Source organism: Hoplias malabaricus, chromosome 2 (assembly GCF_029633855.1).
Source record: "Hoplias malabaricus isolate fHopMal1 chromosome 2, fHopMal1.hap1, whole genome shotgun sequence".
NCBI lineage: Eukaryota > Metazoa > Chordata > Actinopteri > Characiformes > Erythrinidae > Hoplias > Hoplias malabaricus.
In genome coordinates, this window is record NC_089801.1 from 61,469,486 (window position 1) to 61,486,458 (window position 16,973).

Consider the following 16,973-nt stretch of genomic DNA (forward strand, 5'->3'; position numbering starts at 1 on the left):
AAAGTCTCTGTAGAATCCATAGCTCAGAAAAAATATCATAATGGGTGTGAATAGCTGTGATTCAGATTATTTCCAAAGGACCCAATACACCTACATCAAATCCAAATCAGAATACCTGTGAACAGCTGTGATCCTTATTTAGATGTTTCTTCTAAGAGGAAGGCCTCTTTAGTCCATGTTTCAGAAACAGAATCAAAACAGGTGTGAACAGCTGTGATCCTGATCCACAAGCCATGTAGTGTCCGTAGTCCAGAGCCTCAATCTGAAAAGCTAAGGATTGATAAAACTCTGATCCAGATTGTTCTCAGAGGAACGGGTTGTGACTGTGGTTCTGCAGCTGAGTGGCCGGTGTTGGGGCCAGGGGCAGCAGGGGCTGGGGCAGGTTGCTGGGCATTTCCAGCAGGCCATGGTGGGGCTGGGTGAAGGATGAAGGCAGTGAAGGACGCTGCTGCTGTAGGGGCAGGGGTAAGGAGGCGCTGTAGGACAGAGTGTGAGGAAGAGTGTGAGGAGGCTGAGGGGAGGTGGAGTTGGGTCGCATCTGATTCAGGGTCAATCTCGGCTGCTCGCAGTGAAAAGGGTTAGTGGGAGAGGGAGTACTCAAACCTGCAGGTGAAAAAGAGAGGGAGAGACCCGTTCCAATCAGTTTGAAAGAAGTAGAGTTGTCAGGACCAATGTGTGTGTGTGTATGTACGTATGTATGTATGTATGTATGTGTGTGTAACCTGAGAGGAAGGGGTTTTTGCTCTTGGCCGGTGGGTTTGTTGGGATCAGTGTGTCCAAATTGACGAGGGAGGCTGCAGTTGGTCCCAGAAAAGCTTCAGGCGTCCGGCACATCCTCTGAGTCGCTGACTCCAGTGGAGGTCTCAGACGAGAAAGGTCAAACGTCACCGGACTGTCTTCAGGTCTACCATTCATCTGTCCCCCCATCAGCTCAGTAAATGGGTCCACATCTGAGAATCAGAGTCAGTTCGGGATCGCAGTTGGAATGGGAATTAATTCACTATCAATATCTGAATCAGCATCAGCCCTTAGAGATGGAATGGAGGAAGCTTGATAAAGCTTTGCTGCTGACTTCGGTTTGGGAAGCAGAACTCAGAGCCAAGGCCAGAGCCACATGGACGTCCTGGTCCTGTTCAGGACCTAATTTCTAATTGGCTCAGTCTTAATGAGAACCAATAGTTACTCAGGGCTGGAACCGAGTGAGGAGAGTTCTGTAGCCCCAGTCCTGCCTTAGTTCCTGTGGCTCTGCTGATTATTGGACCCTGAATCTATTGTCATTATCAGTGTCAACTGAACATTTCAAATTAGAATCAGTTCAGAATTAAAAACTTAACTTAGATTAGACTTAGTTGAGTACACAAACCAGAAAGTGTTAAAAAATAATAATAAAAAATACGCATCAGAGTCTGCTGAGAATCTGAATTGGTTCTGAAGTTTTTCAGAATAAATTCAGAATTATAATCAAAATGGGTTTAAAATCATTTTATTCACTTTTTGAGAATTAGTTCATATTCAGTTAAGAATCAGATTTAAAATAATATCAGAAACAAAACAGAATCAAATCAAACTGAATCAGAATATGATACTTAATGAATATGATATTTAATCTGAATTAAAATCCTGTTTCTGGCCAGGTGTGTTTTTTTACAGATGTGTTTTTGCGAAGGGTGCTCACCTGCAGAGATGAAAAAGAGAGTGTGTATGTCTCTAGCTTTGCTGTTTCTGTTTTCCCGTGTCATGTGATTGTTGCGAGGGTCTCTGCTTATGGAAAATCAGTTTTCTACGGGGTTTAACAGGGGTTCATTTCCACTTTCATGTAATGCCACACTACACATGTAACACCCCCTGGGCAGGACTCCAAATGCTATTTTCTCTGATGTAATATGGTCAAACTGAGAGTCTCCACACAGCAAAGCAAACAAATGTTTTATTCCCCAGTCACCACCGACCCCCTCCACCCTTGATTTACCTGCTGGACTGTCGCAGCGGGGGCTGAACACTCTGTTAGGCCCTTCCTCTCTTCTCTCTTTAATCTCCTCCTTGTTCTCTTCCTCTCTCAGCTCCTCCTCTTCCTCCTCTTCTTCCTCACGTATGGAGAAAGGGTCCAGCACAACTGAGGCTAAACACACAGTGCAGCACCATGATGTTATGCTTCATGAGCCCAGTGCACACTTGTCATGGGTGGTCCTTGTTTACACCCTGCATTCATTTCTGCTATGTTACTCTTCTGCTGTAGAAAAGATGTGTCCTAATGTGCCCTGAAGCTGGTTCTTAGTGTGGACCTTTTACGATCCGAGCCCAGGACACCCGTGACCAGGGCCATGGGCACTGTTTTCAATATAAACAATATAAAGTGTATAAGATAAGAGTTAACCACACAATGCTCTCTAGCTTGAGGGACATCTTGTGGTCATACAGTGGTACTACATCCATGCTTTTTGAAGTCAGCTTTCAAAAATATATGTCTACATTTTAAGCCCTCTGCCCCATGACCACTGGCAATCCGCCCAAAATGTAGTACCCCAAAGTTGTGTGGTGGAGAGGGTGATAACACTACTGTAGTATCAGGATCAGATCAGCACAGAGAGATTATTGTGTGTTAGGGTTAGAGGGGTTCGGGTTTAGGGTTAGGGGTTATGGATAAGTGTTAGGGTTAGTTGTGTGTGTGTGTGTGTGTTACCTGGCCGAGCCGGACTCCGCCATGTTTGTTCTGTGGGTTTTGGGCTGGTTTGGTTTGTGGGCGGAACTCCCCAGGGGTCTGGAGGTGATTGGCAGGATCCCCATGGATGGGAGGGGCTACTGGAAGAGGGGCGGCGTGTCCAAGGACTAGCAACCACAGGAGGGCTAGATTTAATCACAGCTGAGAAAGAGAGAGAGAGAGAGATCTGGTCATTCTATCCATTTCTATCCATTCTCTCAGTGTAGATGACCAGAGGAGTGACTACAGTTATATACTGACCTACAGATTCCCAGGGGTCAGAATTCACAGGGCAGGTTGGCTGTGTATCCCAGGGGTCCTCAGCAGGCGGAGCTTCAGATGAGGGGCCGAATATATCCACCAGATCAATCATGGCTGACTGCAAGGAGGAAAAAAAGGGCTGGGACTAGGACTGACACAGAGGGTTTCAATTGGCTGAGGACTGTCTCTTTGACTAGTGATTGGTTGGAGACCACAACCAAATGTTTTGACTGGTTCTGAACTACTAAAGAGGCTTCTGATGGGTTGAGCATTTGATTGAAAACCACAATCAAAGCTTCTGATTAGTTCTGTACTAATTAAGGGTCTCCTGATTGGCTGAGGATTTGATGGGAGGCCAAAAACTCAGCTTCAGGCCTAAGTCTCAGGCCTAAACTACAAAAGAGGCTCCTTATAGGTTAAGGACTTGGTTGATGACCACAACCAAACATTCTTATTGGTTCTATAATAATAAACCATCTCCTGATTGGTCGAGAACTTGGAAGAAGACCACAAACAGAGCTTTTGATTGGTTTAAAAGCATAACAGATGTCTTGCCCCCCTCACCTCCCCTCGTCCAGTTGCACTCTCCCTCCTGCTCACTTCCAGAACTTTCTGAAGCTGAGACTCATCTCCTTGTCGGCTTCGCTGCTCCTTCAGAAAGAGAACAGACTCTATAGTCAAACCGACACACACACACACACACAGTTCCTAGCTGATAAAGTTTGATGTTCTCTCCGTTGAGAACTGGACAGCAGACCAGGAGGGGACAGAAGGTTAATGAGAAGATCAGTAAGTTAATGAAGTGAAGGAAGTTCATGAAGTTGGAGACAAAAAGGCCACTGAAAGGATTTAAGAAAGGTTACAGCATTCATTTATTCATCTCCTGGAAGCACTGTTTTTGTTCTGATTCTGGGACCCTACCTGGAATCACTGGGTGAAAGGCAGTAACACACACTCGACAAAGCACTAGTCCATCACGCACTCACCCAGTCACCCACACACTCACACCTGTGGACTTTTACACACAACCAATCCACCTACCAACATGTGTGTTTGGACCGTGTGAGAGAAGCAGGGCATCTGGAGGAAACCCACACAGACACTGAGAGAACACACATCATTCTTCACAGACAGTGACCCAGGGAGAGGGCCACACCCAGGACCCCAGTGTTTACTGGCCTTCGGCTATTATGACTATACAGGCCCTGCCCTCCGTCAACCCCCACAGCTGATTGGCTGAAATCTATGACACACACATTCCTCTCATTAACTGTTAAATTAATCAGCCCCCCACCCCCCAATGTGGAGGTCCTGCTCTCTGCAATGTGAACTGGTCCATAACCTGGGCAGCTACTGAATAAATACAGAGTGAACTGATTACACAGTTATTTATAGTGAAAGTGTCAGAACACACTTTCAGATTCAGATCCCAGGATACACACACACACCCATACACACACACACAAACACACACACACACACACACAAACACACACACACGAGTGCCAGGCCACTTCTCATTTAAAGTTAAGCCCAGTTCCAGCTCCAACTTCTTTCAGTCGTCGCCATGGAAACAGGGCCGTGTCCATCTACAGGTGTTTGAGTCTCATTAGAGTTTGAAAAGTGGATGCTGAAACATTGCTGTGTAGGATCTGATGGCATTCAGCTACAAGAGCTTTAGTGAGATCAGGTGCTGATGCTGGATCAGTTCCCAATGTCAAACACCACTCCACCTCTTCCCGGGTTTATTGGATGGAGCGCCATCTCTCCATCCTTCCAGAGAACAGACTTCCTCCCTATGAAGGGTTGTAGTGTGGACAGATACAGCGGGTGAGTGCTGGGTTCTGCCCCTGCGTCTGTGCACTGACCGCAGTAAAATCACAATGAACACTGTAAACCCGAGTCGGTTTTGGGGTGTTGCTGTGAGTGGAGTGTGTGTGTGTGTGTGTGTGCGTGTGTGTGTGTGTGCACCTCTCTGCTCATAGCGAGGGCAAGCTGCAGTTGAAGCTCCTCCTCTCCACTCGTCTGTGGACGAGACTGCTCTAACTCTGACGCTCTCGGAGATGAGGCAGAAGCTGAGAGAGAGAGAGAGAGAGAGAGAGAGAGAGAGAGAGAGAGAGAGAGAGAGAGAGAGAGAGAGAGAGAACAATGAGAGAGAGAAGAGAAACAGAGAGGTGGGTGGCAAATTGAGTGTGTGAGAGAAAGAGAGATGGAGAGAGGTGGAAAAGGAAAAGAGAGAGAGAGATAAAATGATCACTGTGTGTGTTTCTGATAAAGTGGCCACTCAGTCCTGTGGTTACTCACAGTTAAAGGATGAGGGGGACTCCCTGGAGCGGCTGAACTCCTCTCCATACAGAGCGGCCATGCTGGGTTGACTGCTCCTCCTGCTGGGATACGCTCCTCCACCTCCACCTCCGCCTCCTCCTCCTCCTCCTCCTCCTCCTCCCCCACCTCCACCTCCTCCACCACCTCCTCCTCCACCTGCCATCCTTTCCTTAGTCTTCAGGGCCTGGGCTCTCTCGTGCCGGAGTCTCTCCTCATCCCTCAGCAGCGCCACCAGCTGTTTGGCCTTCTCCCGGACGTTCAGGCCCTGGTCTCGTCCGTCCCGGTCCACGTACTGGAAGTCCCTGAGGGTCTGGATGGTGAAGGCGTTCTCTCGACACTGCTGCGCCACCCGCTCCGAGCCCGTCTTGGCCAAGTAGTCCAGCAGGGTCAGCGCCTAGAGCAATTAACGCATGCCAATAGAACCCATGATAAAACTCACAGACACTCCAGTGATAATTGTGATTTGTGAGAAAGCGCACCTATGGGCTTTGTAATGATTTGACAGCACTGAGCTTTTTCATACAGTTACCATGGAAATCAGGGGACAGATGTGAGACTGGAGGTTGATACATAGCCATAAAAGTGAACTTTATACTGCCCTTAAAAGGCCTAGAGCAGAAAGGTGTGAGGAAGCAGCCACTGATAGGGCTTGGTACTTGAAAATATTCAAGGGGCAACACAGTCCAGTGTTTGAACACGGGAAAATGTATTTAAATATAAACAAATAAATACAAAAAAATACAGTGTTGTCTGTTATACGAACATTAAGGAGTATTTCGGTTATAAACACAGTGTAAGTGTATTTAACATTGGAATAATATATTTTTTCCAGTAAAGGAAAAAAGCCCAAAAATTAATGTCGCAATTGTATTGTTGTGGTTTGGCATTTTTTACTTTGTACACACTACAGTTACACAAGTTAAACACCACACAAACTACACCACATTATAACCCCAGCTAAAAACTACCATCACACCAGCTCTACACCAGCGTTAACAAGTAGACTGTATTATGTTCTAATGATCCTTAGATATTTCCCTGCAGCTATTATAAATAATTATGGTTTATAAATACTTTCAGTGTATAGCATAACAGCGTTAAAGTAGACAGTTTAATAGTGATGCTATAAACATGTTACTGTCCTCATTGTGTAAGTGCTGGCAGTGTAGTATCACACTCTGATATGAAAGGACATGCCGGTTATTGGGAGATTTCTAAATGTGATATTACACATATCTGATGCTGGTGTTTTGTCAGTACCTTGTAGACGTGCCTCCAGTTCTTGCCGTGGTCGTTGAGCCTCTTCCAGACCATGGCCATGACTTCGCTGAAGGCCACGACGCTGAAAGTGAGGTCCGCAATTTCTGACATCAGTGAACTGGACGGACCCCAGGGGTCATTAGAGGTGGCCTCTCGCACCTTAATCTCCGCCTCAGAATAATTATGGACAATATTCTTCACCTGCCGCCGCAGGGCTGAGGTCGTCATGGCTACGGCGAGTGTGTGAATGCGTAGGTGTGTGTGTGTGCGTGTGTGTGTGTTTGTAAGTAGTTCTTTGGCGTATGGAGTGGGATGAGGTAGGAGGAGTGAATCAGGGCTACGTCTGCAGAGAGAAAGGGAGAGAAAAGCAGGGAAAACTGATGACTGTAGGTTAAGCAGCACTAAGTAAATTATTTATTTATTCATTCATTGTCTGTAGCCGTTATCCAGTTCAGGGTGGCGGTGGGTCTGGAGCCTACCCAGTATCACTGGGCGCAAGGCCGGAACACACTATGGAGGGGGCGCCAGTCCTTCACAGGGCAACACACACTCACACCTACCAACACATTCACTTACACACTCACACTTACGGACACTTTGGAGGTGCCAATCCACCTACCAACGTGTGTTTTTGGACTGTGGGAAGAAACCGGAGCACCCGGAGGAAACCCACACGGACACAGGGAGAACACACCAACTCCTCACAGACAGTCACCTGGAGTGGGAATCGAACCCACAACCTCCAGGTCCCTGGAGCTGTGTGACTGCGACACTAGCTGCTGCATCACATTTACTTATTTATTAATTAATAGAAATGATATAATATTAAAACGCAGGGGTGAGTAGTAACTTGTTGTGATTATTTAAGCACATTTTCCAGTTCAGAATATTAATACCATCCTGAGAAAGTTGTAATCCAATCACATTACTTCTGCTCAAGAACACCAAAGCTGCTATGTATGTGTTTTTTAAACATGAAAAACATGGGGTTATTCGAGAACAAAGCACAGTGCACTTCTGCTGCTGCGAGTCACACTGTAAAGCCTGAATAATGTCCTTTAGTCAGAGCTGTGAGTTCAGATTTGGTGGGAGTTTTGCAGATCATGTCAGACATCTTTATTTATTAATGTCACTTACACATGTTCAGAAAGAAGTCCTGGCTCCACAGCCTGATTACCGAAGGGAGATCTGTGGGGGCGTGGCTTACGGTGCAGAAAATTGTGTGACATGGGGGAGTGAAAAGAGATTTGATACATGTTTGATGCTATGGATTTATTTATTTTTTTGCCTGAAAAAGTAAGATTTATATTTAACTGACAATTTAACATTGTTCTCCATATCCCAGCTCTGACTGGGTTCTCAGTGAATCCTCCTACAATGTGAAAACATTCGTAGTTCAGAGAAATCTTAGGGAAGTTGAGTGCAGCACAACCCACGTTACAACATGTTCTTCCATACATTTTGTGAAATAAAATAGTTCCCAGAGAGGCTGCCAAATCCCCAGCTTTTTTGTTTTATGTACTCTTCCTTGGCCAAAATATTACTCATTTTGCATATTGCATTTAAGCCACTTGTGGCAGGGAACACACACACACTCACACACACACTGTCACAATTGTCCACTACAGAACAGAGGTGAATGGGGGACATAGATTTGAGCTATGCCCTTGAGAACTGCTGCCATAAAGATTAGCAACACACCCACACAGACACAGACACAGACACACCCACAGTGATGGAGGGTACCAGAGTATGATTTCCAAGACTGGATTACGGTGTGTTTTGCTATAAATGAGATGAATCTGAGAGCGATACAGAGAGTGAGGTCTAAGCTCTGCACTCTGAACATTAAAAGAGTGTTTGAAACTAAACCTCCTTTTCTTAATCATCTAACTGACCTAAATCCAACAGTGAGCTGTCAGAGCAGTGACCTGAGTCTCGAGCCATTACACACTGACCATGATTCATATCTGCGGTCATCGACCCGGGCATCAACACATTACTTCCAGCCTCTCTATAACTGGTGAAAACAATTCTGAGAAGAGCCAAGACTTAGAAGGAAATTCACCTTAAAAACATGTTCCGTGAGAGAAACCAAGACTTTGAATGAGAAACTCCTTAAAAGTACAAAGAATGACAGAGAAGAACCAAGAGTTTGACCCTAGCTCTTGTTTTTGAATGTTGTCCTGCCCCTTGGAGTTGAGTTACACAGTGTGGTGTTTAAAATCTTCCCCTGTTAAAGGGGAATTCATCATCAGAACCAAAACAAGGAGCATTTCAGTGGCGCTCTGCTCAGAGCTTCTGGATTTTAACATAGTTATATTTAGGGCGTCATATATTACCACCCACTCCTAACCCTCAGTCTTTTGAAGCTGAATTCAGCTGCTAATTCTGTGACTTTCTTTGCTCTAAACTTCCAGCCACAGGTGCTAGAATGCATTTTGCCATTTAAGGTGGAACTGGACATATACACTGTGTTTGATGCTTCTTATGAAGTAAGCAGACATAATGATTGATTCTGCTGCCATCTTTCTGCTGATTCAGAAGCCATTTAAAGCCTTGTCATGTTTCAAGTGGTTTATAGGACTACTTCTCTTTGCCAACAAGAACTGAGACCCCTGCCTCTAGGGAAATCAGAGGGTTAGGGCTAAGAGGTGAAATGTGACACTCGCTAAGAGAATAAGGAATAACTACTGAGTAGACCAAGATTCAAAATGAGAACCTTGCTTAGAGAGTGAGGACAAACCTCACTACAAAGATACAAACCCACTGAGGGCTGGGAGTGGAGGCCAGATTAAATGGTGATTAAACAGAGGTAAAAACCATGGAGCAGAAGGTGAAGAGAGGGTGAACTCTGTCGACGCGAGGCCAGGATCACCTTTCTGCTGAGGGTTGCCAAATCCTCTCTCTCCCTCGAGCAGACTGCCCTTATCTGACCTTTATTTCTGCCACTGTTATGACATTAGAGAATTATAATTACATTGAAATATTTTCCATCTCACAGTGAAGTCGCACTACTTCATGTTCTCACCATGTAAAAGAGGGCCATGACATCATAGGTCTGACCTCAAATGAAAATGCCATAATAAAGTGTGTTCTCTAAAAATCACTCACACACTCACACCTGTGGAGAGTTTCACACACTCACCCAGTCACTCACACACTCACATCTGTGGACAATTTCACACATTCACCCAGTCACTCACACACTCACACTTGTGGACAGTGTCACACAATCACCCAGTCACTCACACACACACACTTGTGGACAGTGTCACACAATCACCCAGTCACTCACACACTCACACCTGTGGACAGTGTCACACAATCACCCAGTCACTCACACACTCACACCTGTGGACAGTGTCACACACTCACCCAGTCACTCACACACTCACACCTGTGGACAGTGTTACACAATCACCCAGTCACTCACACACTCACACCTGTGGACAGTTTCACACACTCACCCAGTCACTCACACACTCACACTTGTGGACAGTGTCACACAATCACCCAGTCACTCACACACTCACACCTGTGGACAGTTTCACACACTCACCCAGTTACTCACACACTCACACCTGTGGACAGTGTCACACAATCACCCAGTCACTCACACACTCACACCTGTGGACAGTGTCACACAATCACCCAGTCACTCACACACTCACACCTGTGGACAGTTTCACACACTCACCCAGTCACTCACACACTCACATTTGTGGACAGAGTCACACAATCACCCAGTCACTCACACACTCACACCTGTGGACAGTTTCACACACTCACCCAATCACTCAAACATTCACAACTGTGGACAGTGTCACACAATCACCCAGTCACTCACACACTCACACCTGTGGACAGTTTCACACACTCACCCAGTCACTCACACACTCACACTTGTGGACAGTGTCACACAATCACCCAGTCACTCACACACTCACACCTGTGGACAGTGTCACACACTCACCCAGTCACTAACACACTCACACCTGTGGACAGTTTCACACACTCACCCAGTCACTCACACACTCACACCTGTGGACAGTTTCACACACTCACCCAGTCACTCACACACTCACACCTATGAACAGTGTCACACACTCATCCAGTCACTCATACACTCGCACATGTGGATAGTTTCACACACACACAGAGTCACTCACACCTGTGGACAGTGTCACACATTCACCCAGTCACTCACACACACACCAGTGGTTAAATAATGGAAAGATCAGTGAATACGAGGAGAGCACTATAAGGACATCGATTAGACAATCAGTGTGTGCTCAAATGCCTCACTCTCCTTTTCAGGAGATCTCAGGATTCACATTTACAACAGACCCTCGTATCTAGAGCAACTTACAGTTCCACTGATCATACAGGTGCACTCTGAAGTTCTACACTTGCAGACTGTAGTCCATCTGTTGCTCTGCACACTTTGTCAGTCCCCTTTCACCCTGTTCTTCAATAGGGCGCTGTCGGCTGGATGTTTTTGGTCGGTGGACTATTCCCAGTCAAACAGTGACACTGAGGGGTTTAAAACTCCAGCAGCACTGAGAATGATCCACCATTCATACCTGACCATAGCAGAGCAGGGTGAAAGGGGGCTAACACTCACACCAATCCTCTGATGTAGCACTTCATGATGAATACATCAAGAGTGTTTATCCACAATTCCTCAACATCTCTCCGTGTACTCCTGTAATAAAATCAATACAAAGTTAATGTTCCCTTCTGCTGTGGCGTGGCTATTTTGGAGCCACAAGGTTTATTTTCGGCAGTCATACCCAGCAAGAGCACGAGTGTGTACCCTCAATGTCAATTTTTAATATTTTTTTAATAACGTTCATCAGTAAAGAGCACAGTGTCCTCGCATTTTACTCTCCTCAGAAGATGAGTCAGTGCTAATATCGTTTACACTCTGAGATGAACTCTTTTTTTTTCTGCTGTGAATGTGTAAGAACTGCTGTCACAGCAGCGTGACTGTAATAAATCAACTTCACGGAGGCAAACAAAAAGCTCTGTAAACAGAACTGAGAGAAGCTGCCTTTACAAGCTCACAGCATGGCTTCTCGCATGAACATCCAGGTCCATGAAGAGTTCTGGAGTCAGAAACGTGAAGGAAATCACAAGCTTCACTTTCTAGCCACATTAGCTCTTGACCTTCCTGATACTTAAAAACTGGTTTGATTAACAGTGATTAGCAGCTAAAGCAATGCTCCAGATTTTAGAACCCCTTCATCCAGCTGTACCAATTTCTCAAGTTCAGTGAAGTATGTGAAGTGATGGAAAGGTAAATGGAAGTTTGCAGAACTGTGTATAGTACTATTCCTAGGGATACTTCAGCAATCCAAGGTATCAAAGAGTCCAAAAGGGCACAACTGTCCTCGCTCTCTGTGTGTGGTTAGAATGACCATCCATTTCCCCTCAATGCAAACACATGCTAACCAGTGTGAGCATCTATGAGTGGGTAGAGCAGAACTGGGCGTTGAGCTTTCCCCTCAAGCATATTGATTTGTCCAGTGCTGAGGGGTTGGAGACATTTTCAAAAGCCATGGTGATTTGCATCAATTGTATCAAAAGTAGTATATGCCCCTCGCACTCCTAGGTTTATCATGGTGTGATTGGGGGAGGAAGCCTGGTGGTGCTGAAGTTTCCCGAGGCCTCGCGATGATGAGGACCATGCTCAGACCACTGCACTCCTCAGGAGCTCACTCATCTTTACACTTTACACTTATATGGCGCCTTTCTAGACACCCAAGGACGCTTTACAATCCACACTGCTCAGAACACTCAATCCACACACACACTGGTGAGAAGCGGCAGCCAAACGCGCACAGCGTACTCTCGACCAGGAACGACCGTCCACCTGGAGGACTGCATCGGGCACTAGGGTTTCACCCAGGACAGAGCGCCAATCCATATCTGGGCTCACACACATATAGACATTCATTCACATACACACTCATTCATTCACACACCAGGACAGTTATTAGAGAAACCAATTCACCTACTCTCCATGTTTTGGACTGTTCATGATTGTTGTTAACACCTTCTTGTTTCTCTGCCCTCCCTCTCTCTCTAATGTTGGCATTTTCTTGTCTTTTTTGCTTCCCAAATGCAGCTGTGGTTTGACGTTCAGACCCACAGTGTTAAAACACGTTTTTACTCAGTCAGCGTTCTCATTAGAACGACCCTCAAGAACTGAATCTGGATCCTAAAAGAGGGGAAACACCAGTCTCTGAGGGCTGTGACCCAAGAGGAACCCAGTTAGATTATTCTGCGTTACATCAAGGCAGAAAGACTCACACACACAGATATGAATAAATTAACACATTAGCTTTAATCATCTGAAACTGTGAGGGGGTTCACACTAAACACACACACACAGATCTGAGAGAGAAAGTCAATGCAGAGATGCTGACTGCAGAATTTTCCCTACATCCAGCCTCTAAAGACAACAGAGGATGGGAAAGTGAGAGAGACAGAGAGACAGAGACGAATGTGTAATGAGGTTAAATGATGTGTGTGTGTGTGTGTGTGTGTGTGTGTGTGTGTTTGTGTGATTATGCATATGTACACAAGTATGAATGTGTGAGTGAGTCATGAGGTGACATTCTTCTGGCTTTACTCATCATCTCTGACACACACACACACACCTACCTTTTCTCTCTACATTACATTAAGATGCTAGCCAATGGCTGACATAAAAGACCTGCGCGGTTAATATTTTCCTCCATGCGTGTTGAGCTGCAGGATTATGGCCCCTTGGAAAAGCACGAGGAACCCCAGTGTAACAGATTCAAACCCACAGGTGAAAACCCATTTGTCTGAGGTATAAACACATCTTTCTGAAATTATCTGTAAAAACAAGCCCTGAACCCGACCGGATGTGATGTGAATAGAGTGGTCCTGGTGGGTTTTGGGCGAGAGTTTGAGGCTGTAGCACCCACACGGAGAGAAAACAAACAGTGAAGTGGCACCAAATGCTCTCAGTCTGCTTTCAGGAGAAAAATGAGCAAGCAAACTGGAGCACGCTGGCAAAGCTGTGTGTAAGAGTGTGTGGGGGTGCCTGTGTGTGAGAAGTGCTCCTCGTGTCCAGAAATAGCTGCAAGGGTTGAGTCACGGTGCTGAGTATTGAGGGGAAGAGGGAGGGGGTGAGTAACGAGTGACCAATCACTCCTTCTGTTCCTCCACACTACTCACATCTCACAGCGTGTCATGGCTTTGTTTTCTTCTGGATTCTGGTCATTGTCAATGCCATTCCTTACATGAAACTCCTACAAACACGCGATGTTACCCAACAAGCAGACTCAAGGCCAGTTCTTCTCAAAGTGTAGAGCACAATGTATGAACAGGTTAACCAGTGCTTCGTGGAGGTGGACTAATTTCAGGTACAAAGCTGACAAAATGAACTGCTTCATTCTAAGTGGGTGGTTTAAGAATGTTAGGCTGTTATAGGCTTCATTTTACAATGACTTTTATGTTGACAAGCCTGAATGTGGGTGGAGCTTTGCCTTTATTAGTAGCTACATTTATCCAAAAAAGAAAAAACATGAATGTCCAAATCTCAACATTAAAATCCAAATACCTACCCAACAAATATCCAATAACCAAAAACTTAGGGCCAGCCTGAGGTAACACAGTGTCACTGGAGCTCAACACACTTTCAGGAGAATTCATCACTCACTCCTGTTGTGTAATCAAACCATCTGCGTTGGCTAGTATCATTCTGATTGATAGGATGAGAGAGAGAGAGAGAGAGAAGGAGGTCTTTCCCACTCATCATCTGGGATTGGAGACACAATGACAGGTCCGATGCTTATTCTAGTGCTACACTTGCAATGTACAATGTGTCTTGATGTTTATCAGTTTATGGAACTAGACTACCATTAGGGTGCGAAATAGATTTATAAACTCTGGGCAAGATCAAGCTACTAAGAAAGTACCTTTCCTGAAAAACAAGCACAAAACAACTGTGGTAAGTGGAACATTTTCAGAACATCTATTGTCTCACAGAAGCAAAAGTGTGGACAAATCTGTCCTTCAATTTCTGTATCAGTTTGGTCTGAAACACAAAGCTGCAGTTCTAGAGACAGGGGTGTGACCCAATCACAGAGGAGAACCACAGAGATGCACCATCACCCTTCCCACAGGGGAGAGGGTTAGAGCCTGAATCTGAACGGAGGAAGAATTTGATACCTTTACTCTCTAATATACTTGAGTTAAAGTAATTTACAATCCTCAGTAATAAAGTACAGAAGGATTTCTGTGACCAGAAGAAGTGGACACAGAGTGGTGAGGTTTCCAAGAAAATCCTGGTGAGCTTCTACTCTTTACTGGAAACCGTGTTCCACTGAAAACCCTCAAAGCCAGTGGCTTGCAAGGATGATTGTGATTGGTTGAGGTAAATGAGCAGCCTGTGGGCTGAAGAAAAAATTGCTGTCAGTCACAGCCAGGACATCAGTGACCCAGCACTCATCACAGGGCTGAAGTTTCCACAATGGATTTGCAGGTCCTGACCAGTTAGGAGGTGATATACAGCCTTCCTCCCATGGTGCAGCCTGTTGCCATCTCCCCAAGGGATAGCTGCCCACATGATGCACTCAGACCAGGCCTAGTCTTCAGTTGCACCATAGACTCACATTCACCTAAAACTTATGTTATGGACTGTGATAGGGAATCGGAGCACCTGGAGGAAACCTAGACAGACACAGGGAAAACACCAGCAAATTCCTCACAGACCGTCACCCAAGGTGGGGCTCAAACCCATAACCCCAGGACCCTGGAGCTGTTGAAGTTGTCCTCGTGTTACTGCAGCATCAGCTTCAGAGTTTAGAATAGTATTTACACTATGCAATATTTAAACACCTCGGTCATAGTACTCCTTTTATTGTAACATTTTCTTAGCCATGCTGTTTAGTTTATATTTTAAGTAAAGTTAATCATACACAATAAAAGTCCTGTATAAATAATATAAATTGTCCTGATTGATTTATACAGACGCTGCAGTGTTTTATGTATTCATGAGTGTGTTTAAGTTGATAGGGGGACAGTACATGGGCTATTCCCACTATGTACACTGGCAGTAGTTTGAATAGCCCTGAGCGATAGTGTGTGTATGAGCCTCCCTCACTTCTCTACTGGAGAGCCACATGCTCTGAAGGGAGCGTGCGACAATTCTGCCATGCTGTTAGCACAATGCTAATTGATGTATTAGCTGTGTTACCCTCGTTGCTCTAGTGTAGAACTAAAGGAGACGACTTCTGATACCAGACAAGGATTGGTTTTAGCGTCATAGTGTTCCACAACGTAGGAAATGTACACACATACACACACATACACACACACACACACACACACACACACAGGTTTGTGATCAGTGAGTGAATTCCCTCTAAAGCACTGGTGGGTCACTGATGGTGTGATGTCATCTGATACATTCAGGGTTGCCATAATCAAGAGAAAGCCATAGCTAAAGCTAGCACATGCAGCATTATTCACATGGTTAGCAGCATAGCTTTGTCACACACACACACACACACACACACACACACACACACACACACACACAAAATATGTGGCTCCTTTAAGCTATAAATCTCAGCCACGAGGGAGAGGACAAGGTCCCTGCAGCAGATGAAGCTCCTCTGCCTACATCCACATATTAGCTTTAGCAGTGCGGTGGATAAATGCAGCATTTCCTTACCTCCATCTCTCTCTTCATCTCTTCCCCTCTCTCTTTCTCTGTCTCTCCTTCTCTGTGTGTGCTCTCTCCTCCACAACGATGCTGCAGGAGAGCGAGGCGGTGGGATAATGAAGCGGCAGCAAAGAAAAACACACATCCACACACACGCAGAGAGAGAGAGAGAGAGAGAGAGAGAGAGAGAGAGAGAGAGAGAGAGAGAGAGAGAGAGAGCAAGAGAGAGAGAGAGAGCAAGAGAGAGAGAGAGAGAGAGAATGTGTAGGAGGAGGGAGAGAGCAAAAGAGAAGGAGGGGAAAGGAGAGAGGTGTAGAAGGATGGAGAGCGGGAGAAAAGAGGGAAATTGGGAAGGATGGAGTGCATAAGGTTTGAGGAATTATGATACAGAGAAAGATAGACAGGGAAGAGAAAAGAGGATCAGCGCTACAAAGATGGGAAAGAACAGGATCCAGGGAGAGATAGAATGAGGGCTGGGGAAAAAGAGAAGAGGACAGAGCTAGAGGTAACTCTAACAGATAGTCCAAATGAAAACAAGATACAATAAATAAATAAATAAAAAATGTATGTGATGTATCCTGCAAGCTTAGAATTCATTCATTCATCGCCTCTAACCACTTTAACCTGTTCAGACTTGTGGTGGGTGTGCAGCCTACCCAGAATCACTGGGTTCAACACAGGAGCAAACCCTGGACAAAGCCGCAGTCCATCACAGGGCAT

The 16,973-nt window shown here is 45.5% G+C and overlaps 1 protein-coding gene across 2 annotated transcripts; it reads right to left on the minus strand.

Annotated features, from left to right (window-relative positions):
* Window positions 1-304: 304 nt before the first annotated feature.
* Window positions 305-16,402, minus strand: epn3b (epsin 3b). Of its 2 annotated transcripts, none has more exons than XM_066659818.1 (10): window positions 16,263-16,402; window positions 6,545-6,887; window positions 5,264-5,678; window positions 4,931-5,034; window positions 3,524-3,607; window positions 2,960-3,077; window positions 2,681-2,860; window positions 1,970-2,119; window positions 723-950; window positions 305-603 (listed from the first exon to the last, which is right to left on the minus strand). In XM_066659818.1, exons 2-10 carry the CDS (start codon window positions 6,770-6,772, stop codon window positions 305-307), a joined length of 1,806 nt encoding a protein of 601 aa, XP_066515915.1. In that variant the 5' UTR covers window positions 6,773-6,887; window positions 16,263-16,402. The 2 variants fall into 2 exon arrangements, with proteins under 2 accessions (XP_066515915.1, XP_066515914.1); XM_066659817.1 differs by having other exon boundaries at window positions 3,524-3,610.
* Window positions 16,403-16,973: the final 571 nt, after the last annotated feature.

Coding starts and splice junctions, on each gene's coding strand:
- epn3b (XM_066659817.1), bottom strand. CDS start 6,772: ATGACGACCTCAGCCCTGCGGCGGCAGGTGAAGAATATTGTCCATAAT. Junction 5,679..6,544: donor ACTGGAGGCACGTCTACAAG/GTACTGACAAAA, acceptor TAATTGCTCTAG/GCGCTGACCCTGCTGGACTA. Junction 2,861..2,959: donor TGACCCCTGGGAATCTGTAG/GTCAGTATATAA, acceptor TCTCTTTCTCAG/CTGTGATTAAATCTAGCCCT.